Raw genomic sequence first — 27609 nt, 5'->3', positions numbered from 1 at the left:
GCATAAGAGTTCTTAAAAAAAACCAAACCCAAACACGACAGCAATGAGAAATATTTTTACCAAAGGCTCTTGCAATTCAGAAAGAGAGTCACTAGCTTGAGGACAAACTGATCATCTAATTTACCTCTGAACTGAAAAGGATTAGGAATACAATTTTGTGTATTCTTGAACAGCTTTGCCATACTAAGCTTCTGCCTAAGTGCTTGCAGCATCAGGACCCTTTGTCCCAGAACCAATGGCCCGCTGTGTAGGAAGAAAATATTTTTTAAACAATTCAACAAAGAATTGAAAACAATCAATTGAGGATAATCAAGATCATAAGAACATGCATCAAGAAGAAAGGCACCATAAGAGACTGAAGAAATAATCTGCTACCATTTATTTCCCTCACATTTCCATTTATTTCATCCATTTGTTTTTCCTAGCTCTTTCTACAACTATCTTCATTTCCTCTTCTACTTCATACTTAGATTTTTTTATGTTGTGATTGCACCTATCTCCAATTCCTCTTAATGGCTTGATATTTCTAATACTATATTTTAAAATATCATCTTGTGCATTCTGTACTTTATTGCCATTATATAAATGTTTGGTTCCCCTAAAACTAAAAATAGCAAATAAATTTTTGAGGGGCAGATAAAATGATGGAGATTTTTATTTTGCCTGTTCAAATACAGTTCTTTCAGGAGACATTTTTAGGGCTGCCTTTACTTTGTTTGGTGCTTTCCTGCAGTTACAGCAGGCAGTGGTTTAGTGAAAATTTCAAAATAAAACATTACTGTGCATTAAAAACAGTACAATGGGGTTTTGGACACCAGCACTCTTTAAAAGAAAAAAGAAAAAACAAGACAACATTCCTAAGTTCCCTCTGTTGTATCAGCCTATTCCTGGCCAATTCTTCAATGTCACAAAACCAGGTCACTCAGTCTTTTGTCACAGAAAAAACCTCAAACCCAAACATATAAATTCTGGACAACAATTAGTAATTATATAAGATGGCAAGCTGGTTTTTTTAAAGCAAATAAATATGCATTTTTGCTTGATTTACTATGTCCATTAAATATTTACATAATTGCATTCTAGTTACTCTCTAGCATATGTATTATACTATAAATACTCAGAACATGATTTTTAATTTTAATTATAATTGATATATTTTTTTGCACTTTTACTACCTTCTCAATATAATTTCTTTTCTTTAAGCTGTATGACTGTCAAAACACCATTATTTTAAGACTATCTACCTGTTAGCTTGATTTTTTATTACATTATCAGCCATTAAGAAATAAACAGTAAATCAGAGAATCTAATTTTGTTAATGGAACTTAACTCCAGGCAATCTGAAAATAAGTAAATAAACCCTTGTCCCTCCAACAACCATAAACAGCCTGTGAGAAGACTACCAGAAAATACATCTCAGAAAACTGTTAGAAGTGCAAAAAGTCCATAAAGTAAAGCACATGGGTATGCAATCAGGAGCTGCTGTCCTTCCATAGCCAATGCAGACGTAAAAATTTTGGAGGCTGACAAACTGCACCATCCAATAATAAACAGGGCTAACACAGTTCCTGGGGTCCCCCTAGGAGAAAAACAAAACAAAACAAAATAACACAAAAGAAACATGACAGAGTCCACATATTACTAAGTGTAGCATCAAATCTTACCAAACTTAAGTTTATGTCATTGATGGGTAACACCCAATGGAAGAACCAAGAACTAACTGACACAATCAAAGTCAAGCACGAGAGCAAATGAAAATTGTAACTACAAACAGAAAAAAATGTGTTCAGCCTGGATAAAAGCTTCATCAGAAGTACTGCTAAGAACACTGCACATGTACAAATAAATCTGAGCCTCCAGCAGATGCAGCTGCTTAAGTTTAATATTAAATTTAGCCAAGTTTATAACACAGAGAACAGATTTTAAGGGTGCCTTAGACACTCAGGAGAGGCTCTGAATGACTCACACCAGCTGGACGGGCAGAAAGGTCTCCTAGGAAAAAGCCTGACTGGCCTTTTAAAAAAGTGAGCACACTGAGCACAAGGTAAGGAGTGGGAAAAGAACCACCAAGGAAAAACATTTTGCTTATCTTGGCATCCTTCTCTGCACATTGAAAGGACTGTAAGTTTCCACCCTACCTCTTGGTGACAGCTGAGCCCATTTGAAGTTACACTGTGCCCCTCTCCAGGAGCAGGGAGGCCTGGAGAACTGATGATTATGGGACTACGGTTAAAAGCCCACTGAAATACTCCTGCAGATTACAGAGGGCTCACTATTAAACCCTGTGGGAACAAAATCTTGCCAATAAATAATGTTCCACATATGCTTTATTTGCACTCTATTTGCAGCCTGCTTCTGTAAAATGCATGAGATCATGTGCATAATACACTGCTGAAGCACATAATGAGATAGCTACTTTGCACACTTTAGCTGCGTCAGTCTCAAGGACTTGGAGAAAGAATAAACCTCTGCCACTTCCCAAAGGCCCTCCTGGCTCCCCACTCTCCCAAATCATCAGCATAAGAGAAGCACAAGGGAAAAACTGACTGTGTATACATACTCAGGTAGGTCCTTTTATCAGAAATTATCTCCACTAATATAATTATTGCAACTAAACCATGATGAATAAAGCTGTCCTTATGTAATTGACTTAGTTTACTTAATGCATTCACATCACATAAAATAGTTGATTTCTTAGCAATCCAGTCACCAGGCCAGCTCTTGGGCCTTTGAGGCAGGAAGGAAAGAATTGATTTCATGGTGACTCAGCACCTCATTGCAACTTCAACAAGTTAAAAATAAAACATTAAAGACCATGTGATTTAATATCCTCGGTTTAAGTGTTTTTTAAACCAATATAGTGGCATTTAGGGAAATTCCACTGGGCTTTGCAAAGCAAGTTGCTGGTCTCTCCTCCAAGGAGATGCTAAGTTGCTCACCTAAACAGTGAGCCAGAAATTCAGAGCTGGCAGGGATGGCTCTTTGAGCAGGTACCCTTGCTGGCAGAGGGATGGGATGCAATAGGAACATACTGTGCAATGACAATTTTCAGCTAACATAATGACTCTTTGGGGGCTGTAACAACCTGGCACAATTTAGAGCTGTGACTGCTCCACCTTGCACTGAAGTCCAATGGCCTCTCATGGTTTGCTCCAGGACTGGCAGAGAGCAGGATGGAAAGGTGGCATAAAAATCATATTGGAATCAAGAGGTACCTCTGTGCACTTACAAATTCAGTCCTCAATCTAACAATGTGATACTACTAAAATGAATGGTTTGGCAGAGAGTTTTCTGTCTGGCATGTCCATGAGGGTCAAATCCTCTAGACGGCAGAAGGGCAAAAAGCACAGGTCATGCTTACAATGGCCAAGAGGACTGGGGCTGTACTGGTGTGAGATTGAGATGGAGGGACACATGTGAGTGGACCATTTCCACTTCTCTTTCTCTCACATCCTGCAGATGCTGTCACCAAATGGGTTCTCTGTATCAGCTGGGTGTAAGAATTGCTTTCTTCATGTTTACATTAACTTCCTTCACTGTTTAGTTAAGGAAGTAGCTTTACCACTCTGTTTGGGGATTTGATATTAAAGAATTGTTGTTGCTTTCTGCAGGAAAAAAGTCTATTGATATTTCTCCCAGAAAAACAACCTAATAAACTTGGGCTCACACATGAAAACAGTATAGATGGACACAAACAAATCTAGTTCCATGCAAATTTGAGTAAGAGAACTGGTATTCTCCTTGGTACTATTCAGTACTCCAAACATTCCATATTTTGCTTTATTTATGTACAGGGAAATAGCTAATCATGAAAATTGAAAATTATTAGATTAGTATGTATCTTTGCCATAGATGAGTGCATTATCTTATGTATACTTTTGGTGAAAAAAAAATCCAGATTATTTCTTTGAACTTTGAAATAGAAGTGATGTTTTTATAAATATTTTTAAAAATCATAAATGTATTGCTCTTTCTTTTACCATTTAAAATATTTTTTAAAATTAAAAAAAAAATGAAATGTATGTTGGATTTTAAAGTTGCCACTTAATTTTAATAGCATGTTTGCAATAATTAACCTTGGTACTTGATATGTTCAAGCAGTTTCATATACCAAATGAGAAAGGACTGCAGAATCCTGTCAATAGGTACTTAATGTTAGCAATTCATTTCAGAAATACCAGTTCATTTTTGTCAAGGCTATCACATTTTAGTATTTATAGATTTTCAAAAGATGAGCTTTCTGTAAATTCACAGCATTTTACAAACGTGTAGTGTCTGCCTGGGGACTCCATGTACAGAAAACAGTACCCTGCACAGTTGTAACAGCTGGTTTGGAATTCACCCCATCTGTCTTATGATTATGTATCTGCACATTTTATTAGACTGGATTATTAAACAGGTTAATCAAGAAAATATGGGAAGTGTAGGAGAACAGAGAATAAACAGCTTCTTTAGTGTCATCATCCATCTTATCAAAGACAGCTCGGAAACACTGTAATACATGGGATATGGTCAGGTTAAGCCATCATAGCTTCTCAGAAACATGCAACAAGAATTTTTTCCAAAAATTCATTCCACCATATAATTTCTTTAAAATATAAATAAATAAATATGCACATATGTAAGAACAATGCTTTTCCAAAGAAAACAAACATGGGCATTTTCTCGTTCATCAGCTGCTAGGTTCCATATGTTACAGACTGGAGAGTTAAAAATATGAGAGAACAAAAAAGACTAAGGAGGGAAACCATCATTAATAACATGTTAACAATAGACAAAAGCACTGCTCAAGGCCTTCAGGCAAGATCTGGAACTTGCTTGTACTTTGCTGTGAGTGAACAGGGAGATAAACACTCTGTCTCAAAGGGCTTCCTGAACGAGGAGAAATGAGAGGCTTGCCAAAAAGTTTCCTATTCAGAGAATATGACTGAACAACCCCCCACATGTGCATAGATACTTACATCACTACACATTTGGTTTTTCAAAGTATTCTGCTTTTTTCAGGCTTGCACTTGCATAACTATACTTCTGAATATACAAGTCTGTCACAGACATCTTTTATGAAAATCCTTTTCCTAGGATTTTTTCCTGCTGAGAAGCTGAGAGGTTTCAGCAACAAAATGTAAACAATGGTTATCTGCTGCTCTGGAATGCAACAGGTCCATCTGTGATTGGCCCATCTTGGATGTTTACAATTAATGGCCAACCACAGCCCAGTTAGCTTGGACTCTCTGTCTAAGCCACAGACCTTTGTTACTCATTCCATTCTATTCTTAGCTAGCCTTCTGAGATGAACCCTTTCCTTCTATTTCTTTTTAGTATAGTTATAATGTAATATATATATATATCATAAAATAATAAATCAAGCCTTCTGAACATGGAGTCAACAACTTTTGTCTCTTCCCTCATCCAAGAACCCCTGTGAACACTGTCACACAAGTCTACTTATATCTTGTCCGAATTCTCCACATCATTAAGGGTAACTTGGCTATTTCATTCTGTCCTACAGAAGTCAGTAGGAAAGTAAACATAAAGATGGGAGGCCAGATGCTATGAACAAAAAAGAGGCAAGAGAACTAGCTATATAAGCCCAAAGTTCAGAAATTGCTTTTAAAATTGATACCTCAGTTTGGCTCTGCAAAACAAAAATCACATCTGAAGCTGCTGCAAAAATCAAAAGCGCTCCCAGTCCAAATGGAATGAAGTGGAATTGAAGACTCATCTAAATTATGCATACAGCCCTCTCAAATACAATCCAGTTTTGTCTGTTTCCACCTAAACATAAAATCAAACTGGTGTTACAGTTTTAGAAACCAAAATTTACTACACGACCACTTATAAAATGTTTTGCACAACGCCAGCCACCTGACTTACTGTCCTTCGCAGGACTCCCACTGCCATAGGCTGGTACTTACTGCAGAGAGAAGAGAACTGCAGCAGAGGACAGGAGGACCATGGGCAGCAGGCAGTAGCCCAGCACACTTGCAACACAGCCGTGAGAGACTCCCGAGACGCTCATCAGGTTCAGCAGGGCATGCATGGCAAGGCACCCGATGGCACTCATCCCGTACACGTAGCCAAAATGAACTTTCCCTGCCTGGAATAAATAAGAGGAAGTATGAGCTGGCAGAAGGGAGCAGTGATCACTAAGTGCTAGCAGAAGACACATTTAGGTTTACGTTTGTTATTTCTTGTTGACACTTTCTCTCTGCTTCACCTGCATCAGTTCAGTTGTGAACCACAGATGACACTTTTGAGTGATTTTTGCATAAAAATAATTCCAAAGTGCAATTGACAAAATGTGCTTGTTGCTAACTTAAAGTTACAAGGCTTATTCTCACTTACTTATGGGGCTCTGAGCACAACTGGAATTGGTTGAGAGATTTGGGAAAGTTTAACTGGCAACAAACTAAGAAGAAATTATGGAAAGCACATTTAATCATTAAAAATCAGTTTAGGCTCAGGAAATATCTTTTCAATAAGTGTAATGGGGCTGTGAAAAAGTGTCCTAAGTAACATGATGACCCAGGTTACCTGATGTGCTTCACATTTTATTACAAATCTTCACTATAAACAGGTCTGCAAAAAATTGGGAAAATTTTGCTTAAATTATGGTGGTTTTCAGGGCAAATGTGACTTGTTTTTCCCTTGACTACCATGAGAAGGATACATTTCTGTGCTTAGACCAACACAACATGTTCATTTCAACATAAAACTCAGCGGTAACTGTCAGCTTATGTTCTTTTTTGTTCTAACAAATGAAAAAAATCCGGGATTTTTTTCCCTTCTAGGTTTTATTCCTTTGTTTGAATTTATTGCCTATGAAAGGTACCAGCCTGGCAGCCTGGAGCTTGATGCTTTCTAATTTATACACAAAGCTAGTAAAGCAGGCAACTGTGGCCACAGCACCACCAATTCCTTCATCTCCTGCCATCATTTTGAAGGATCCCTCCAGGCATAAGGGCATTGTTCACTCCCCAAAATAAACCATCACAAAAGACTGTTAAATATGTTTTTGTCTCTCTTCAAGCTTCTAACAAATTAAATGCTGAAAGTTGGCTATGCAATACTGTCATTTTCACATCTGTACATGAGATAAACATTCATAAATCAGAAATCTATTTTTTTTCTTGGAACTTTGAATCCTAATGATAGAACGCACCTGTGAAGGAGAAAGTTCAGACCTGGAACTTAACCATTAACTCAGAACCATGAGTGAACTTCTCGAATGAAGGGCCACTATGCATCATTTTCCTGATATATAATAAGGTGTATGCAGATACATAAAACACAAGTGTGCTTGTTCACACACACACACACACACACACACACTATATATATCATATATATAGATATATTGCGTATGACAAAACACAGAAGACTCAAAACTAATAGAAGGTTTCTGTTTCCTAATAATGCTGTGGCTTATGGTTGGATTCTGTTGAGATAGATTAAGTGGAAACATGCTGAAGCTTTTATCATGTTTTGTGATGCTAGTTTATCTTCCATGATGGCTAAGGAGGATTGAGATCTCTGGCTTTACTTATCCCTACATTTTAATGAAATCTGGGGGAAATCAACTTTGAGGACCCTTTTCTGACCTCTATTTCTCTATCCATGCATGTGGAAATCGATCACTGGATGCCAGCAGTATTTGAGCTGGACAGACATAAAGCAGCAGCATGGAGAAGGCCTGGTGATGACACAGCTTGGAAGTCCCGATGCTGCAGGCTGGTGGCAGCTCACCAGCTCTTGTTGGAGAGCAGTTCATGAATGTGAAATGCAACCTGAGTTAATAAGACCTGACTTTACATCAGCGCCATTATTCTGTCTGCACTCTGACCTGGCTCACTGCTGAGCTCTCCTCTGCTCCCAGTCCTCAAGGTTAAGTCAGGACCAGCCAGGTTGCCAATATATCCTTCCAGCATCCTGGCCTTTTCCCCATTTCTGTCTTCCACCATAAAGACTGATCTATTCCTGAAATCACAGCAAAAGAAATCTTCCTACTTAGGTACAGACTTTTTTTTTGCCGGCATTTGCATACTAGTGGTATAAAATAATCAGGGAAAATTGCTTGAACAAATAAAAGTAATGATAGCTAGAGATAGTGTGGGAGAGCAATACTAGCTCAGATAATTATCAACTAGAACTCCAGTCATTAAGGATATACAGTAAGTTTAACACTCACAATGGTTTGGGGCAGCCTTTGCTATAAACCAAGTTCTGTCTCAAAACAGATGCATGAACTACAAGATATATTTTAGACTGTTTCAGTGTATATAACTGTTCTACACAGCACTATTTATTTATTAGCTTAGTTTAAGATTAAAAAATTCCTGAGCCAGAGATGAAGGAAGCACTAGCACCAGCACCTAGCTGAGATCTCTGGTTGGTGAAACGTTGGATTTGTGGTGCAAGGATGTGAGAGAAGTAAAAAAAAAAAAAGAAAAAAAGCAGCTGAACATGTTGGTTCCGATTTTATTCTTACTTAACATATGTAAATATATTGACTCACACACATGGGAATACTCCCAGTTCACAGTGATGTAAGCAAAACCAGAATCAGGCTTGATTAGTCTGACAGGCTTTGATGAATGGAAAGAGCTAAATTTGTCCTGTGGAAGGAGCAAGGTTAGCAGAAAGTCAGACTTTGTGTTCTTGCTTGCATCTGCCTGGAGTGGGTGCTACCACCGTTGGCTGGAGAAGATGGGGAAATCTGATTTCATTCAAACAACAGTGTAAAATGCAAAGCAGCTGAGACTTGGGCTTCTGCTAAATTTGGGGCTGCCATTGTTTCTCTATCTACAATGGAGCTGCCCTGTTTTACACTAAGGTGAGGAAGAACAAGTGCTGCTGCCAGGCTAGCAGCACTTTCCTCTTTTTCTCTGAAAGGACTGCTACCCTTTGAAGAATATCTTTGCATAATTTTCCATAGTTAAAAAGCTGAAACTAAAGAAAATGTATACATTATTTTTAGAAACAAGCTCTCAACCAAATTATGTTCCTGGTGCTATCAGAAGATACTTATTTAAGTACAGAAGGATATCATAGTTTACACAGCTGAAGAGACACGTTAGTATTCAAATACATCTGAGATAAAATGGTAGCCTGAATTTCTAAGATAAACCCAAAGGCTTACTGCTGGGAAGTTATGGAACAAAAACACTGGATTGTGTCAGAGGTATTCTGCTGCCCTAAAATTGGAGCATTGAAAATACTTGGCTTTCTAATGACACCTAAAATGCATAGTATCTCAGCAAAAATATGATAATTAAAGTAATTTATTTCGATAATAATAGTTTAATATTCATTATAACTGTTGGCTATTCAGGAAGAAAAGTCAACAGGAAACATTTTTTCCGTTCTTTCTTTTAGCTTTCCTTTCATTTTCTTCATTATAATTAATTCAACTTTCTCTTTTTACTACCCTCATACATTTATTTCTCCAGGTGGAAAATAGCCTGTCTTCTCTAGCTTCCCACCTTCTTTTCATTTTATTCCCTTTCCTCCTGCCCTTCCACCCTTTTAAAATATTTTTATTTTTATGGGAACATAAATAATAATGCTACTTGCCATTTATATAGCAGTTTGCACATTCAAGGTACTGCATTTTCATTACAAATTGAGTAAGAACTTTCAAGAATCTTCTGATTCAGCACTATTTATCACCGAGGAAATGGAGAATTAGAGCCCCTTTCCTCTGACCTCAGTTGCAGGGCAGTAAAGCCCTTCCCAGAAAGGTCCCCCCTTACTGCTGTCTGATGAATTGCTGTTGGCAGGCAGAGCTGTACTTCAGCAACACGGGAGAGCCCCCGTTGCCAGGGGTATATAGATGAATTTGGAGTTCTGCACAACCCTGTTAACTTTACTCCTGTAGGAAAGCTGCATTCATACAGAAGAAGGAGGTCAAATACAGGCTACTATATTTTGTTAAGCAGAACAAAGAATATAAAATAAGAATATAAAATAGGTACTAGCAAATTTATAGGAAGGCATTGCAAATTTAAGGGGGTGGGAGGGAAAAGACTGTTTCAATTTCTTTTTTTTCTAATTATTCTAGTTGTATAATTTTTTTTTTAGTCTATCTGTCTGGGCACTCTCTAAAATAACATTGAAAGAAGATAATTCCAAAGAAGTAGCAAGAGTGTTAGAAAAACTGGGCTGGCATGCTATTCCTTTTTATTCCCTCCTTTAAAACCTGTTCAGAGCCTTTCCAGATTATATATGGCACAGATCTGTCCTTTTGTTCATATAAAATCCCACCCTAAAATGGTGTGGTCTCCTCTTTCCACTGGAAGTAATACATCACTTTACCTATGTCACCTTTACATTACATTTAAATTTTAAGCAGGTGCTTTGAAAGTAGGAGGAATTTTTAACACATAATCCCAGAATAACTGGCAGCAAATGACTCTTTTTATGCTGGTACTACATCTTCTGCAGCTTCACACTCATTATCACCTAGGCATGAGCTTGTTAGAAAAGAAATCCCTGAAGATTTCTATGACATCCTACCATCAGCAATGTTGCTCCAAGGGCCAAACAGAAAGCCATAGGTCCAGTGAGGTCTGTCTCATTCATAATGCTGCCATCTGCAGGCTTCATGGGGTTTAGAACTGTTAATGTTTTCTGCCATATATGCTCAAAATTGATCCCAAGTTCTGCAACAAGAAATTTCAGGATTTCATTAATTGCTCACAAGAAAACAACACTTTTACAAAACTCCGTTAGACACCACAAAACTACAAACAAATGCTTCAGTGAAGATAATATTGTAGGATGACGTACTCTGTATTAGGAACATAATGTCCCTGCTATGTACTCAGTATATTTGAGATTCAGCTTTCTAAATTGGACTATTAATGCATTAAGTCTGATTTTAGTCAGTGAAGCAAAAAATGGCCTCAGCATTTTTAATATTTGTTTTTCCTATATTTAAAACACACATATCTAATGCCTAATGCCACATATATTAACATAGATGTTGAGAAACACATTAATTAACAATGACTGCAGAATTTAAGATAATCTGCAACACTGAGGACAGAGATATATAATTTAATTCTGGAAAATGTGACAAGAAATGTGTCTTAAGCCTGAACTGCCAAAAGCACTTAAAAATGACATTTGTTCCTTCAAGGCAAGTTTATACTACTTTATACAGTGCTTTATAGGCTTAGGGGTTTGTAATGTGGTTGTTTTTGGGGTTTTTGGTTTTTTTTGGGGGGGTGGCAGATATTTGCATTTAAAAAGTAATTAGTGAGACCCCAAGAAACAGAAGAAAATTCTGTCCCATTAAAGATGATGGGAATGCTGCCATTAACTTTGCTGGGGCATATCTTTATCTTATAACTTCTGTAGAAACATTTCAGCTTGCACAAGTAATCATCTTCCCCGAGATTCTCCAGTAAGGGGAAAATTAGGTTCAGATCTGCTGCCGGAATGGCTGAGACTGACAATGAGTTAGATCTGTTAGGAAAGCCAAGTCTTTACCTGGTTCCACCTCTCCATCATCTTGAGCTCAGTCAAAACATTTTATATATAAAGGTATTCTGCATTAAAATGTGTGGTTTTGGTCAGATTTATGTGGTACACAGATAGGAATATCTCTAAAGCCTTGCAGATCACAAGCAGCTGTATTACGACATCCTTTTCCCAAGGTGAAGCACATGGGGAGTTAAATGGTTGGGGGTTTTAGGGGTAGAGATCTAGCAGTTATCTATATCAAACAGAAGGATCTTGCTGGCTTTAAGGCAGTAGTGGTCCCTTTTGAGTAGTAAAAACTCCAGCTGCCTTCCAGTATGCAAACCAGCAGGCTGAAGATGCTCATTTTATATTATGCTGAAATAATTACAGACAAATTCTCCTTTTTTTTTTTTTTCCTAATACAGCACAAGTATTTTACTAGCGACAAAATCATCCACTAGCATTAGAATGGTCAATCATCATAAAGAACGACATTGCTCATCCAGTTAAATGATCAACTAATTGGAACTGAAAGCAGCTTTCTCAATTCCTTCCCCACTGAAACAAGCGACTTAGCATCTGCAAACTCCTAAATCTATTACTAGATACGCAAAAAAAGATGATTATCCATCTTCATTAGTTATAGATTTTCCAATATGTACAGAGGATAAACGCAAGAGTGGAAACTATTTTGGAAACGGGAATGAATGCAAAACTATTGTTCTGCTGTCATCTAGCGGTGGCACAGTATTTCTGCTCTAGGCCACAAGGCTGCAGGAATCCAGGGCGGATCCGAAGGGGAAAACGCAGGTTTGGCCGCCAGGAGCTTTGGCTGAAGCTCACAGAGCGAGGTTTGCCAGCTCTGCTGCAGTTTCTGTAGTGAGTTCCATCCTCTAGCTGGCAGAGAAAAGTTAGAGGCACCCCCAGGAATCCTGCATGTCGTCTGTGGGATTAGTTTTGTTATAGATACATATTATAATATTGGCTTTTCACAAATATTGAAATAGATTTTATATGCGTAATGTTAAAGTAACTTTGTTATAATGATATAATTTTATTTCTGTTGTTAATTAAGCTAAGACATAGTAGTGAAATAGCTGATATAATATACTTCTGTTAAAATACCTGCTTAGATGAGATAACATCCAATGAACATATGAAGAAAACACCTGCTACAGATATGCCAACTATCAGCACTCACTGTCTGAAGACAGTGTGAGCCAGAGCTAAAACTGAAAATAATGATAAAAAAAGACTAAAAGCACAACCAAAGAATACACATGCTCTAAAAAGGCAAATCCGAAGAGGAGATATGCTAAACAATTCTAGAACATGCAAACTAGTTTGAAGGAAAAGTTTACCATGCATAAGAGTCTATGAAAATGCAAGAGGCTGATGTGAGGGACAAGGTATTTAAAGGGTGTCCCCAAAGATAACAGTGTGCTCTTGGCTGAGTGCCAAGGTGCACCCAGCTCCAATAACCTTTGCTCTGTAGTCCTTGTCTCCTATTGTCCTTTATTAAACTTCTTAAATTTTCACAAGAGGGTGAATGTGTTTTTCACAGTTTTACCTTCTAGCAAAGGAGGTTCCTCGTCAAATCCGTCAACGTAACCAAGCTGGGAAGGAGCGTCGGGGCTGCAGGCTGGCTGCAGGATGCTGCCCGAGTAGCTCTGCTGCGGGGACAGCAGCATGTCCGATGGCACAAACGCCCCGCCTGCAGGCTGCTCCTCTGCCTGGCGCCTGGGACAAGGAGCAAAGCACAAACTCATGGCTGCAGTGAGAAACGTCTGTTACAGATGGATAATGAGATTGTTGGCTCTCGCAATTAAGGGATAATTACTGTGTGAATATTCAGAAAAGTTTAGTGATGTATAGTTATGTTATTGTAGTTTAGATGTCCTCTGTTCTCCTCACAGTTCTCTTTCCCCCCTGTATTGTGACCATCGGACAGCTGGGGTTGTCCATGACAGGTAAAAAGAAGGGGGGCACATGTGCCCCTTGCATGGGGCAGCTGGGAATGGAAAAGCTTGGGGCTGAGGGGGTGCAGCACGGCAACACCTGACCTACAATCAAGTTACAAGAAAGCAGTCTCCGCCGATAAATGGCAAAGAAGAGCTGACTGACAAACTTCGGGAGTGGCCAGGGTTAGCTGATGCAACCCCAGGGGTACAAAAGACTGAGCATCCACCTTGAAAATGAACTGGGCACGTGGTATGCATGAGGGGCAGTTCTCAGTGCTGCAGCTTTTTCCTTATGTAGTCCTTTTGTTGTATTTTTGTCAAAGTCTAATAAACCCTTTTAAATTTTCAAAGCGAGCAGTTATTTCTTACATGTCTTAGAGCTATTCACCATGCTCCACGTACTTTTCAGCTATTTTCAGTGTGGGGAACCTGGAATTTTTCTGGGTCCAGTCCTTGCTGTGGGGAATAAGAGCTGAGCTGTTGCTCCCTGCCAGCCTGCCGGGATTCTGAAGCCCCCATAGCCACTACCGCTCCCACATCCAGGCACTTGGGGCTTTTTTGCCCAGCAGCCTGGTGACACTCCTCAGATCCATCCATACTGCAAATGAAAGAGCCATACATTTAAATTTTTTCCTTGAATCTCAGAAGGATCCTAAAGAATTTCCTGCAATATGCAGCCTAAATTTCACATGAATAACATGAAGCTCAGTTACTCCTGTCAGGTAAACAAGCTGTAACACCTCTACTAATAAAAGTAGCACAAAATCAAATCCTTTAAAAAGAAAAATTCACTAATAAACATTCTGCCTTTCTGAAAGTTTAGATAATGTCTTGAACTTCTTTCCTGCTCCTGCAAGCCCCAAAGCCAGCCCCAGAACCACCATCTGTTGGAGAGGGAAGCTGAAGCAACACCCACACTTACTTTCTGCTTTCACAGGGGTTTTTATCTGAGCCATAGCTGTTGCAACCTTCTTCCTGGTCCTCTATGGTATAATTAGACTGGTAAAAGTCGATGTGAAACTGCTCAAAACTTGACATTCTGGTTAGAAAAAATGATTGCAAATATCATAAATAGCCTTTACAACAAACCAAAAATCTATGTTTTGAACTGCTCTAAAATTAAAATAGCAAACTGTAAAGCCCCAAACTCAAGAGAATCTTTCTGTAGAAGCTCATGATAATTTGGAAGTGACAAAAAAAAGACCATTTAATTCCTTTAGCTGTAACAAGAGGAATTAATCTGCTTTATTGGAAATTACAGTATATTAATTTAAAAGTGGTATATCAGACTTCCTATCTCAATATTGTTACCAAAAATAATGCAATTTTGAAGGAAGATATATACCTACAAAATATTTTTTAAAACAGTTCATTTTCCTACTTTCAATAAAAAAATTGTGACCCTATGTCAATGTTTAAAAATTAAGGTTTTAGGAAGTACTTAGGATTTCAAAAACAATGACTATTTACAATGTTTTGCAATATTATATATGACTGTAATAAAACTATAGGAAAAAATCCCAGATTTGTTTACAAAATCTGTGATTTCTGTTCAAGGACACAGCTGGCACATCAGTGGTAGCAGAGGCACATTCTCACTGGCCAGCAACATGACTGGTAAAAGACAGCATACTGGATGATTGAATTGGATCAATGATTGGATGATTCCTCAGTGAAAAGATATGCTAAAGCATATCTTCCTACTCCATGTGTTTTACCACTTGGCTAGCACTTAGGTAGTTAAACCTTTAAAACCCACAGAGAAGTTACATAACCTGACTGAAAACCATAGCCATATCCAACTTACTTAGATTTTCATGTGAGATATTCATCTCTCCTAACATTTCCCTTTTTTTTCACTTTTGTCCTCATTTCCAACTTTCCAAATGCCATTGGCAATATATGCTTTGGACCTCGCAGTTATTCTTAGAGTTATCTCAATATTTATCAAGCACACTCTGCTTATGGGAAAGATCTTTGCAAATCTCTTTGTAAGATAAAAGTGATAAAGATTACTATTTCATCAGGGACCTTAAAATGCTGCATATTAGAATTTCTGATTTTTTTTCCATTATCAGTCTAATCTTTGGGGACTTATTTCCTTATTTTACCTAGAGTTCGAAGTAGAAATTGCTCTTATGTTATTTTCTTAACTCCTAATCAATTGTGAAGGTTTTCAAAATAATTTTTACATTTTAAATATGAATTAATAGAAATTACTTTACCAAGCTGTTTACTGTGGCTTTATTTGGAATTGCACACCACTTAGTCAATCTTTCAATGAAAATTTCACACAGGGCATGTTTTAAGAAACTTTAGTTGGTAGCTCTACCTCAATAGTTCAATTCCAGAAAGTATTTAATGTCCTTTGCTGTCACTATACAGAATGAAATAATTACTTAACCAGGTAGGGTTAACAGAGTTCAGAAAAGATAAATTTATTTTCCAAAAGAATTTGGAGTTAAGGTTACTTACGTTTTAAGATATTTGGTGAAAACTCCAGTCTGTTGAATTTACATGTTGAAGAAGACCTAAAATATCCTCTTGCTTCAACAGGGATGAGCTTAGTGCTATTTATAAGATTCTAAATTTGATATTTGAACAGATGCACATGAAGGAAAAAAACCTCACAACCTGTCAATATCAGGGCCGGCATTTAACAAGAGCTAACAACAATGGGCAGAGAAGGGTAGGAACCTTCGAGGAAAAATGAACAAAATGAACAAATATTGTCCCATATATTTCAACTCAATAATCTAGATTCCCTCTTAAGTAAGTATTTATGAAGACCTTGGTGGAGCCCTCATCAGCTGAGCTGTTGGACATTAAAAAGGGTAATACTACCTGTTAAAGGAGAGGGCTGAATACACTTATTTGAGGGTGTGTTTCCAGCAGCCAGAGCCCTGGAATGGCTGTGGGATGCTCCCTGGGAGCACTGTGGCAGAGGGAAGGAGGGAGGGAGGCTTAGCACCCTGCTGGGCCAAGTCCCTGTGCTGGTCCAGCGCCCGAGCCCTGTTCTCCGGGCACATCCCCTGCCCCACTGCTCCTCCAGGGGCTCTCTCTGCTTGCAAAGCTGTCTCCTCAAGTGCAGTACCCACCAAGCCAGGATCAGTGCAAGGAACCTCTGTTCCATAGTCCTGGCTACTAGGAAACAGCAGCACAGGCTGGATTTTAAAATAGATTTCAAGCTTCAAAGATGACTTTTCAATTTACACCTGCTTTTGTTTGACAAACTTGACTAACCACAACAAAGGCTGCTTTTTTCACTTCTTTATTTATGGGGTAGTTTCCCCAAAAAGCATTTGGGCCGTTAAATTTAAGGAATGCAACATTAAATTATATGTATTATCAGGTAACAAATCTATGCCTCAGGTGCATATTCAATCCTGTGATGTTGAAAGCCAAATAATTCCATTTCATTAGCAGAACAACGATGAACTGTTAGCACATGACTTACAATGTTATAGAAGAGTTATAACATAAGTGCATTTTAAAATAACTTAAAATGAAGTTTACCAAGTTTTTGCTCAGTAAGTATGTTCAAGAAAGAGTTCAGAAGTAAAGAATGGTGAAAAGAAGAAAAAATGTGACATTTGATTTTGAAGATTAAGGGTAATATAACTACAGTAGTTATCACAGCTATTGTTAAGTCTCCCTTATGTTCTGCTATTTCTAGAGTAACAGTTTATGCTGCTACATCCACCTAGGTGAAGTTTCATATTCAACTCATAGCCAACTGCTAACCTCTATAATGTTTGATCATCTCAGTTTAGATAAAATGGCTTCATCTTGTTTATACTGAATCCATGGGGGCAATGATACAGGATTAACTTCTGTCCCTCAGGAAGGTAATTCAAAAATTTCTTTTTAGGAATAGAAAAAAATCCTGATTTGCTAGGGTTTTGCCTGTTTATTTAAACTATAAAAGTGATTTGATTACTTTTGCTACTTTCTGTTAGAAATACAAATATATATACCTCTATACAAAAGTGGGAATAATTATCAGACAAAAAACTTCCCAGGAGGATTTTAAATAGAAAAAATTACAATGAATTGCATTGGAATGTGGTCAAATAATACCTTAATAGCCATTTAATATACCACAGTTAGACAAGAAAGCCACCTGTAAATCAAAAAGAGAAAAAAAAAAAAGGAACTTAAAATTGAGCCATATATATTTCTCTCCTTATATAAAATTATTATATAACTTATGATACATATTATATATAAATTATACACATATATTGTATTAATAGCCTGTGGATATGCACGTATAAATGGACACAAAATATAAAATTAGAAGATAATATTAGTTGGAAATTAGAAGTAGATGATTTTAAAAAAAGCTAAGTTTAAGTAGATGATAGGAAAGTGACTGGTTGAAATAAGGACTGCTCAAGTGCACTAAAAGCAGACAAAATTTTATTGCTACTGCCATGCTCCTAGCAGGTGTAAAAATAAAAGTATCAATAAACTAAAAGACAGATGTGTTTATTAGAAATGCTAAAAGCACCATTTTAAAATTCTGCATCTAAAAGTTTTAGAAGAAATGGTTAAAACTTTCTATGTTGTTGAGTAACAAAACAACAGGAAAGTATGGGAAGATCAAAAGTAAGTAAACATGCTATCCTGTAAAAGGCTAAATAAGATGCCTTGAGTAATTATAGCCCTGCTCCCGTGAGATTGATCCTAGCAAATTATGGGCTCAAATAATAACTAACTGCATTGAAGAATCCAATCAACATGGGCTTTTAGAAATGAGCTCATTTCAAAGTAATTTATTTCCTAACAAGATTTGTACTTGGGAAAGGTAACCACCAATGACCCATATTTATACAAAGCCTTTTACTTTATTTTGGTTCAATAGATATGTAACCATCCCTGCTTAGTGTGACACCCATTATACTGATTAAATAGCTGCTATCTGATGTGTCTCAAATGAAATTGGGAAAGAGGGGAGGATTTGCATTGATGCCTTACAGGACAGAAGCTTTCCAAAGATCACCTTGCAGACACTCAGGTGTGTCACAGGTACCTGATGTTCAGTCCATCACTGAGAGACCACACTGGACAAGGCTGTCACAGATGCATTAACGTAAAGGAAAAATAAATTATCGCACTTAAAGCCTTTAGAACAGAGTTTGAAGATATCTTTACTTTCTTTGAAGGGCAGGTACAGAGGATGTTAATAATCTACGGGGAAGATAGTTTGGATGAAATCTCATCCTCAAAGATGAGAATGAGAATTTAAGCTGGGGAATACAAAAAAGATGAAGAAAATTAATGAAAAATGTGAGAATTTCTAGAAGTAATTCAAAACTTTTCTTAAAGGTGAACTCCTAGATTTTAATTTACCTACTTTTTTCCATCTTTCCTGAAAAGGAAAATAGATGCAGCAAAAAGTGAAATTTCATCCATTTTCATAAGTTTACATTTTCATTTTCAGGTTTTGTTTTTTATGAAATGGAATGACACTTCAACTTTTTTAAAATTTCAGGTGAGCATTTTTTGAAAAAAATAATAGAATTAAATGAGATTAAATGGGAAAAGATAGAAAAGACTATAGAACTCTGGCTTTAGACTCAGCTATGTAACCATACATTTATTACTCCAAGTAAGCTGATGAGTATGGCAAATCCATTATAAAAATTAGTCAATAATTTCATAGTTTTTACATCAAATGTAAAAATTGATCTTATTAAGGATTAATTCAGCAAGCCTTAAGCTTAATTACTTACATTTACAGGCACCATTAATAATTTTGCAAGTGGACATTATTAAAATGTTCTCCTAAAGAAGAGAGGAAAATTTAATTGCAAAGAAATATACCATTCACTATGAAATAGCATTTTTTTATCACATTAATTACTTACATTATATAAAGTGGCGGCTTAGTGAATTTTATGTCTCAGACATATCATTACTGCAAGAGATAAATTCTTTCCTGTAACCAGTCTTCAGAAGGTGGATAAGATACAAATTAAAAAAAAAAAAAGAAATATGAAGCTATTTGTGTTTTCTTTTTTATGCATAACAAGTGTGCTAGAGTTGAAAAAACAAGTGAGAAGTTACAGGTTCCTGCATGAGTAATTTTACCTATCAATACCCATTACAAATCAAACACACAATTCTCCTGCTAGTCATTATTAGGAAAAGACAGTAAAACAGAGGGGATCATTATTTCACTGCATGTATCTGTGATTCACTGACAAGTTGAATATTATATGCAGTTCTAGCTGAGCTCTCTCAGAAAGTATTTGGGAGGATGGTGACCTGCTGAGAGAAGAGCAGGGGAGGTGTGTGTGGAACAGGCTCCACCTAACAACAACCAGGTCAGGTCCTCAGGCTGGAGAAGCAATGATTAATTGGGGTTTATGAAACTGTGTGACAGGGACTGCTGGGCAGGGAAAAGCTGGGGCCTCTTTCTTCTGCAAGACAAACAAAATTCAAAAGGAGTTCAAAACCAGGAAAAAAAAAGGTTCGTGAGTGACAGACTGCTGGAAATCCACGTCAAAGGAAGTTATGCATGTTAAATATCTCTATGGATCTGGAAGTCCATGAGAGTTAAACCAACCAAGAATTACTGAATGCAAAGAAACGGTATGCAGCTCAAGAAGCCAATAAACAAGAATAAGTAGAAGACTAGAAAAATATTTATGGGAAGAATTCATAATCATCCTTGTGTATTCAATCATTGTCATTGTAAAACAGGGAATTCCTGTTTTGACTTATATAACCATTCAAATCCTTTATGTTTGTGAAGGAGGAAAGCAACGCATAAGATTACAGATTCAAATCTAAACAGGGAAGAAACTCACTGCATAAGACCATAACATCCTTAATTCTCCATGGGCTTAATTTGCTGACTTCCAACAATTACCAAACACTGTTTTGTATGATTTCTGCGATACCTTTCCTTCCACTCAGCTTCTACTTCTGCTTGGAGTCCTTGCTCTCCCACCTCTGTTGTGAGTTAGCTGACTTCTGGTTTTGGATTCATAATATATATATTCTCCATCCAGCCTTTTTTTCTATCAGAAGCACAAAAAACCCAAAACCAAACCAACTCAACAAACCAATGAACAAAACCACCAAAAAAAAAAAAAAATCCCCTTCAGATGAAGCTTTTTTTGATGTATGAATCACACACAAGAGCTGATTCCTAGCTTGATTCTTTGGTGTCTAATAAGCATGAGTGATTTTTTTATGTTTTGCTTAGTGTAGGTACCAACACAATTTCTTACCTCCTAGTAGTTGCCTATTTTCATGACATTTGTAGAAACCTTATTAGCATTAAGAGCTCTCTCTCTGTGTTCAACATATTCAACATATTCAAAATTACCCAACAAATTCAAAATTGTTGTGGAGAATGCCAAAACAAGTAGATAAGGAGCATGGTGCAGCAATACTTTGTCCTTAAGAAATAAAGGCTTGTATGAATTTGAAAAGATAGCAATAAATAAATCTCACTTAATTAATTTTTCCTTTTTTGTTTTCTTGTATCCTTTCTGTTGTTTCACTCTAGCACAATTTCTTTCAAATCTTCCTTTTCTTGGGGACAATCCATATATAGAGGCATATTAATTACAATATATATTTACCAGTACAATATGTATGTATGAGAACTCAATTTGAAAAAAAAAATTACAATTAAGGATATAGAATAGAAAACTTGTTTCTTGAGTTAACTTGTTTGTAGTTCAAGTATCTAATTATATTGGCGTGCATTAAATAAATTTTCAGGAATACTGAACCAATAGTCAATGTACAAAAAATAAAAATTTAAATTTTTTTGTTGTTGTGGTAGGACTTTTGCTCAATAGAATGTGAAGGGTCTTATGCAGGAAGGAGGTATCATCACTGGTATACTGAAAATGGAGTTTAGGCAGCCTTACTATTTATTTAAACAATCACAATAAAGATATTCAGCATTTCAGAAATGTGTTGCACATCGGCTTTTCATGGGCCTCTTGAAGTAACAAAACTGCAATACTGCATCCTGCATAGGCATGGTTATTATTCCCAAATTGAACTAGGAACAGCAGATATGGCAATATTTAAGAAAAAAAGTTTTTTCTCTGTGGAGGTCATGAAGCTCCTAAGGGCAACTGTAATTATTTCTTTAGAATAAGCAGATACAGACTCCGTAAGCTATAAAGGTTTCAAAAGTGCAGTTACAGCACTTTGTGTCAATAATCTATGGATCACAAATTGCCTGAGGGGAATGTTAACTCCATAAAGTGAGTTTTACTTTTTTGGAAAGGCATATAAATGAATTTGTCATCCTTAAAGGGCTTCTCAGGCAAAATTTCAGCTTCTTGTCTGTGCCTGGAGTAATTATGGACATAGCAATACAGCCATGCTTGGAACCAGATGAAGAGCTGAAAAAAGATGCTGGTGATTTGTAAAATTTGCAGTAGACCTGTCAATATATTTACTGTTTTGTATGATTTTACATATGTAGTGGTCTCATAGGACAGAAATGTTAAACTAAGAGAAGTCCATAGACTAAAAGCCTTTGTTACTTGTTTCTATTTTGCTCTGACAGAAGGGGAGCAAAGGGAAGAGGAAATAAATCCAAATCTTGGAAATAAAACTAAATCACCAGAGAAGCATTTAATATTAATTAAACTGGGCATCCTGATGAATTTCTATTTGGCTGAATATATTTTGACCTTGCCCAGACATCAGACAGATCCCACAGGCCACTAAGAGGAAGGAAGGAAGGAAGGGGCTAGAGGCACAGGGTCTATTCCCGTGAGTGGCCAAATCTGTCGTGGCAGGCAGAACCTTCCTGGGCCCAGCCCAGTTTGAACAGGAAAAAGATACACGAGCCACATTTGTTTAGAAGCAAATTCCACACACTCTTGGAACGCTCAATGCCAAAATGGATGGCAGGGATCCCTGAGCCCAGGATTCATCCCAGCCAAGGTCATCCAGGGTGCAGGCTTGTTATGACACAGTGTACACTCAGTTGTAATCCAAGCAAGGGATTAGTGCCACAGTCCACACTGTGATTAAGGACCTTATATAAAGACCTTGCTGCTTATAAATTTACAACGTCTTAAGTATCTGGGATGAGCTCCCCATATGTTTTATTTTCAAGGTGAACTAAATTCACTGAAAAAAATGCTCATTGTTTTCTGAAAATCATTTTAGAAGTAACTAAAAAAATATGGCTATAAAATTAAAAGCATTTGATCAGGAATGAAAATGAATGAGCAGTATAATTCAAATTACATTTGTACGTAGGATTTCACTCCTAATGTTTTCGGACTTGATTTCTTTAGCCTAGGTTTTATGTGTTGTTACTCTATATCACAGTAGCCATTGTAAGACCCAGATAGAGAAGAAGAAATTTACTGGCTAAAAGCCAACCTCAGACACTCCACCAATAGGGAGCCAAAGTAATTGTCTTCTTCTCAACATAGAAAGATTGTCAGTAGAATAAATAAAAGAAAATAAATACTACGATTATAGTTGTAGAAACTTGAGAGTCAAAATTCAGAAAGGAAGATTGTTTTCAAAAATGCTTATTCATTTTTTTAATTGCTCTCTACTGTTATCATTATTTTAACATGAAGATGAATAACGAGAAAAAAATTAAAAAACAGTTCTGCTGAGATAACTAAGAAAGGAAAAAATGTAAATGCTGATAAGATTTACTAAAGTGCTTGCTGCATTTCACTTTACTCCTTTCAAAACTCCTTTCTGAAAGATAAAAAGGAAAAGAAACTCCTATATTTTACTATTAAGAAACTCTTATTTATAACTCTAATTTGATACAGAATGAAGAAGTAGCCAGAAATACATAATGTAATTTTCAAATAGGGATATTAATTTATTGGGCTGGACAAGTCATAGAATATAGATACTGCTAGCTCACAGGAAACTTATATAGACCAAAAAGTTAAGTACATTATTCAGAAGGTGTGTATTCTTCTATTGTCATTGAAAATAAAAAGCAAGAACACAATTATCATTCACAAGATAGTGTGTTTTGAAAATCAAATCCTCAAAGCTGTCCTTTTGGAATACCTTTAATACATATGTCCAATATGAACAATCCCTTCTCTTCTGCTCAAAATATTTTCTTTACTTGCAACTCTTTTCAGGCAATAACCATCAAAAAGATTTTAATTGTCTCTTTTCTACAGCTGGATGGATCTAGCTTTCTAACACAGCCAACTTAATGAGAGAGAAAAGCAATTAAAATTGGGATTAATGACCTTGGCCTGATCTATGTCTGGAGGGAACTGAATCACAGCAAGGTATGTGGATTGTGTTCCTCTAGACACGGTTCACATGGCTAAATAAATTCTGTTGTCATCCTCAGGACTGTCCTGGTCATTGGGACCTCATTTTTAAACAATAAAGTGCTAAATTATCTTTTCTGTTTCCAAAACTAAGCTCTTAAGAAGAGATGGCAAACCAATGGAATTAAAGAGAATATAATAAATGTGGAAAAAAAGATTAAAAGTATGGAGGCTGGAATTCTTCATGCTGGAAAAAAGGAAAGGAGAGACATGATTGAGAGCAAGAGGAATGCACTGGAGGTCCTGGCCAGGCCTGTGTGTTCCCAGCACCTCCTGCTTCAGCTGCTGAAGGAAAAATACTGTTCTGGGCAAGGCATTCATCTCACCCAGAAGGGCATTTCTTATGATCCTACTGATTTCAGCTATGGTTGTAAGTTATCCTAAAGTATACATTTAATCAATGGAAAGATGCAGGTGTGTCAAATCTGATGAGTTTTGTAAGGTCTTTTTCTTTATACATATGCAGAAATTAAAGCAAGGCCAATTTTTTTACGGATAATGTAATTAGCCATATTAAGCTCTATATACTGTCTGATTTTTTTCAGCTTTAAGGAAGGCTGGTGTTCCAATCAATCTCCATCCTCCTGCTACCCCTGTACAGTGTATTGCAAAGTATGCATTGGCCTGCCAGGGGTGACCAATGCGTCCCTGAGAGAAAAACCTAGCAGCTCCCAGTCCACTAAAGTGCTGAGCAGTGTGACGTGGCTGTGAGGGCAGCTGGGATGGTGGGAGGTTGATGAGGAAACCTGGCTTTTGCCCTAGGCAAGCCCATCAGATATGGATTCTGCATGGGCAACTACATTGCTAAGTGGACAGACCATGCAGTCACAGGCTGGCTAGCTTTCCTTTTTCTAGGAAATCAGAAAATTGTAAAATTTTTAATATGTTTTGTTCTGTTTTGTAAATGTCTTTTATCATTTTGGAAAATTTATTTTCTAAATATTTTCATTTTCTCCTTTGTATACTCTGGAGTTCCTACATTTAGTCAGAAAATTCTTGAGGCTGGCTGTACCAAACCAAACACCAGTTTTAAGAAAATGTTATTTCTTTGCTAGGCTGTCATGGGGAAGTACTGAGGGAAGCAGAACATACTAGGGAAGCAGAACAACTGCAGTATTGTATTCCTACAAATATTCCCAGTTAATGCAATTGTTTCATAACTACTAAATGCAAAGAGAGGGTTAACCTCAGGCAGAAGATGGGCAGGAGAATGGAATGGATCCAACCATAGAAGAGGAAAGACCTGAGGGTGGGAGAAAAAGGGAGACAGAGACATACATCATGCCATAGCATGCCACACTTCATGCGGCACACAAGACATTCTGTTACAGCACAAAGTCAGGGAACTCATAAAATGAGGACAGATAGCAGACATCTGCCTTGGAAGGAAGCCAAACAGACAAGATACTGCAGCAGACAGAGACTGACTTATTTACAGCAGCAACAAAGCAAATACCTATTTCCTTGAAGAGCTTGGAAGCAGGATTTGCTCAGACTTCAAACAAATCAGGCCAAAAGGCCTAGGTCTCAAAGAAAACAAAAATATGCCAACTGCTCAACAGGCTGGAGTCGTTCAGAAACTGTCCTTTGAAGGTGGAGCTGGACCAGGGCCACTTCACAGGATTGCTGTCAATATAAACTCTAAATACACAAGTTCATGGAAACAGGGGGAGTAAGAAGTTCCCCCTTTTTTCATTTTTTTTAAGGGACATCCAAATTAAATAGTTAGAACTAATGTTTTTCTGGCTATCAAAGTGAGTGGTTACTAGATTTTCCTCTTCTTGATGTTAGACTTGTCCTTCTGTAAGGAGAACTGCCTGTCTTGCATGACATCTCAAGGACAAGTAATAATGCAAATGAGCTATTTTCTCCTTAGACTCACCCTCCATAACCTTATTCTTTTAGTGCCATGGGAAAGGAGCTTCAGGAATAGGTAAAATGGATTGATCAACACATCACTGAGCAGACCTCTGGCATCCTGAAAATGTGTCTCCAGGCCTTGTATATAATAGACAAGGCATACAGCATATTACAGTTTAGTAGCAATCTTTATTCTCACTGAAGCAGAGGTAATTAAAATCGCCACATGTACAGAGGCACTTGCAATTTAATATCAAAGGCAAACTTGGGACACACATACCCCACACCCCTCCTCACTCCAGATTTAGTATGAAATAAGACAAAAATGTGGAAATAATTATCACTTTGATGCTGCAGGTGCTGTACTGCTCAAAACATCTATAACTGGTAGGTACTCATTTTCATGTACTGCTGGTAGCTGAAAGATATTGCTGCTTCACTGATTTACCCTCTCTGTCTGAATGAAGCTGTGTTTTTTAATAAAAGTCTTTATTTTCTTACATACAGCATTGTCTTGATTGTTTGCTTAAATAATTTTTTTGCTGATTTTTAATTATCATTGAATCACTTGATTTCAGGCATCTATTGTGATGATATAGATGTAAAATAGGTTTCGTACAGAGAACTGAATTTTTTTCAGGTTAGCTCACAGTTAAGTGACTTAAGTTTGTTGAAAATCCCCATGTGAAAGCAGAATCAGAGCCACAAATCTGGGAAAATTCAGGTCCATTGTAAGTAGCCTAGAAAAGTAATGCACTTCCTCCACCTTGGTAGATGATAAATAAAATATGTGAACTATGAAAAAGATAAAGAGCATTTTTTAATGTTTAAGAGCCCCATTCTTAAAAATGTTGCTATTATTTTTTAAAAGTTTAAGCAGCATATTTATTAAATTGTTAAAAAACCACTTGTAATAGACCAAGGCACATTTTTACGTTGTACAAACCAGTTATCCATGCACAGAAAATCAATCTTTTATAGTTACAAGCCAATCTTTTGCCTTTCCTATCTCTGTTTACTCATGCCTAATTACAGAAAGTCTCTTGCAGTATTCCTATTAAATATTAACACATAAGTAATGGCTGTAGTATAGAAATAGCACAACATTAACTGAAACAGAACATATTTAACAAAGGGAAAGAGCAGAAAAGGTTCAATACTAAATAAGCTACAAAACTTTGGCCAGTATCATATAGAAGGAAGAAAATACAAGGTAAATATAATATTCAGTTAATTCTTTTGTCATTTACCTAGTCAAGACCTCCTAAAGCATAACAATCTCACAATTACTCATGCACATGCTAGGATTTTAAACTAGTTTTCTTTCACTATACCTGCAGGTTATGTAACTCATGGCCTTACAACTATTAATGGCTTTTTAAAAACAAAACAAGGTGTAGAGACAATGTTTTCATGAGGCATTTTAAGATGTTCTAGAAAAGTACTTTGTTGATCTTCATCAACTTACACTAACAGAAGACAGAACTACAAAGTTAATCAAACTATCTTCTTCACCATGAATCAATTATTAGTGGCCCACATGGCAAATCTGGGTTTATTAATTCTGTCAAAACCACTTATGTTTTAGAGGGGGAAAAAAAAAATATTTTCATACCTTTTTGGAAAGGATTGGGAAATGAACAAATGCAGAGTCGCATTCTACAACTGGGATTCCTTGGAGAATGGCTAAGGCTTGGCTGCCTTGACATGGCAACTCCAAAACTTTGATATTTTTTGAGAGAATAAGACAACTGTTAACATTTTAAAACAAAGCAACTTGTAGGGTGCTATGACTTTAACTCCTCTTAAAAAACCAAAGGACAAAAGTATGGGCCCAGGAGACAGAGCTCCAGCTGCAGTCCAGAACAGCAGCAGTAGCAGTGCCCAAAGAGCCTCAGGGCACACAGCAAAGACAGAGGCCACACTGGTTCAACAAACCATTAATCTTAGATGGGAGGAAGAGGTATAAGGAAAAAATAAACAAGAAATGAAAGAAGGTGTAAGGT

The 27609-nt window shown here is 37.0% G+C and overlaps 1 protein-coding gene across 2 annotated transcripts; it reads right to left on the bottom strand.

Moving 5' to 3' along the window:
- Positions 1–364: 364 nt before the first annotated feature.
- Positions 365–16030, bottom strand: YIPF7 (Yip1 domain family member 7). Of its 2 annotated transcripts, XM_063157351.1 has the most exons (6): positions 15903–16030; positions 14350–14466; positions 13037–13206; positions 10516–10661; positions 5916–6097; positions 365–1579 (listed from the first exon to the last, which is right to left on the bottom strand). In XM_063157351.1, the coding sequence occupies exons 2-6, from the start codon at positions 14463–14465 to the stop codon at positions 1417–1419; spliced, it is 777 nt and encodes a 258-aa protein (XP_063013421.1). In that variant the 5' UTR covers position 14466; positions 15903–16030; the 3' UTR covers positions 365–1416. The 2 variants fall into 2 exon arrangements, with proteins under 2 accessions (XP_063013421.1, XP_063013422.1); XM_063157352.1 differs by lacking the exon at positions 15903–16030 and having other exon boundaries at positions 13037–13253; positions 14350–14448.
- Between the last annotated feature and the right edge of the window lie 11579 nt (positions 16031–27609).

The sequence above is a fragment of the Melospiza melodia genome, chromosome 5 (genome assembly GCF_035770615.1).
Source record: "Melospiza melodia melodia isolate bMelMel2 chromosome 5, bMelMel2.pri, whole genome shotgun sequence".
Lineage (NCBI taxonomy): Eukaryota > Metazoa > Chordata > Aves > Passeriformes > Passerellidae > Melospiza > Melospiza melodia.
This window is presented reverse-complemented; position numbering and strand designations above follow the sequence as displayed.

Coding starts and splice junctions, on each gene's coding strand:
- YIPF7 (XM_063157351.1), bottom strand. CDS start 14,465: ATGTCAAGTTTTGAGCAGTTTCACATCGACTTTTACCAGTCTAATTAT. Junction 6,098..10,515: donor TTGGAGCAACATTGCTGATG/GTAGGATGTCAT, acceptor TATTTATTCCAG/GCAGGGAAAGTTCATTTTGG. Junction 1,580..5,915: donor GCAGTTCTCTTCTCTCTGCA/GTAAGTACCAGC, acceptor TTTTTCTCCTAG/GGGGACCCCAGGAACTGTGT.